General features: G+C 40.3%; 1 protein-coding gene across 1 annotated transcript in view; it reads left to right on the top strand.

Annotated features, from left to right (window-relative positions):
* The first annotated feature begins 108 nt into the window (after positions 1-108).
* Positions 109-911, top strand: part of LOC107578770 (transmembrane protein 183A-like) — a 2,510-nt gene continuing 1,707 nt past the window's right edge. The window contains exons 1-4 of the mRNA XM_016264690.1: positions 109-300; positions 482-662; positions 739-819; positions 895-909. Coding sequence (XP_016120176.1) covers positions 134-300; positions 482-662; positions 739-819; positions 895-909 — 444 coding nt within the window. The 5' untranslated portion in view covers positions 109-133. The remainder of the gene's footprint in view (positions 301-481; positions 663-738; positions 820-894; positions 910-911) is intronic.

The raw sequence follows: 911 nt of genomic DNA on the forward strand, positions 1-911 counted from the left end.
TTAATTTGACAACAAGTATCCGATTCCTGACCTTAAGTATCCGATACTGGAATCGGAATCGATTTTCGATTCCCAACCCTAGTTCTGATGTAGTTATTTTTCTTGAGCTTTTGAGTAACTCCTGTCATCATGAATGCCAGAAAACAGTGAGTGCATAGATGGAGAGGAGTATCCCATTGATATTTGGCTACTGCTTGCTGCATACATTCGGCCAGAAGACGTCTGCAGATTCTCCTTGATCTGCAAGAATGCTTGGACTGCCACGTGCACAGCTGCATTTTGGACACGACTCTACAAAAGGTAGGCAGACAAAACGTGGTATTAAATGTATTGTGGGGCTTTTTATAACAGTGGGCAGGCACTATTGCACTCCACTGGACATCCCTGTGTTAAATAAGGGTATTTATGCATGACAGTATTCATCTTGATATTTAAATTTTTTTTTTATTTTGAATTATCTTTTTTTTTTTTTTCCCCCCAGGCACTATAATCTTGATGCAGACCTCCCCGATCGCCTTCAACCTGATTCTGTTGCAAAGATGCGTTGTCTTCGTGCACGTGTTATTCGCTCGCTTTTTCACTTATATGAGCCCTTTAGCTTGCGGGTGTCCAAAAGCCCTCCTCTCCCTGAATCTACACCTACCACACTCCTCAATTCCAAGGTTTGTAGACATACGCTCCTATTTAAATATGTTTAATGTGAAGATTTTTGTGTTGATGCCTTTCTTGTTCCCACAGTGTTTGTTGTGTTGGGTCAACAAAGTTTCTGGAAGTAGGTCAGAGCTGATGTGGGAGTTCAACTTCAAGTTTGTGAAACTGGTATGTTCACTAGATTGTCATAAAAGTAGAATATGAGATTTAATTGCTTTAATTCTGTCGGATTTTCTTTTTCAGCCAACCAAGGGCAAAAA

This window comes from Sinocyclocheilus grahami, unplaced genomic scaffold, assembly GCF_001515645.1.
Source record: "Sinocyclocheilus grahami isolate Dianchi unplaced genomic scaffold, SAMN03320097.WGS_v1.1 scaffold11884.1, whole genome shotgun sequence".
NCBI classification, from domain to species: Eukaryota; Metazoa; Chordata; class Actinopteri; order Cypriniformes; family Cyprinidae; genus Sinocyclocheilus; species Sinocyclocheilus grahami.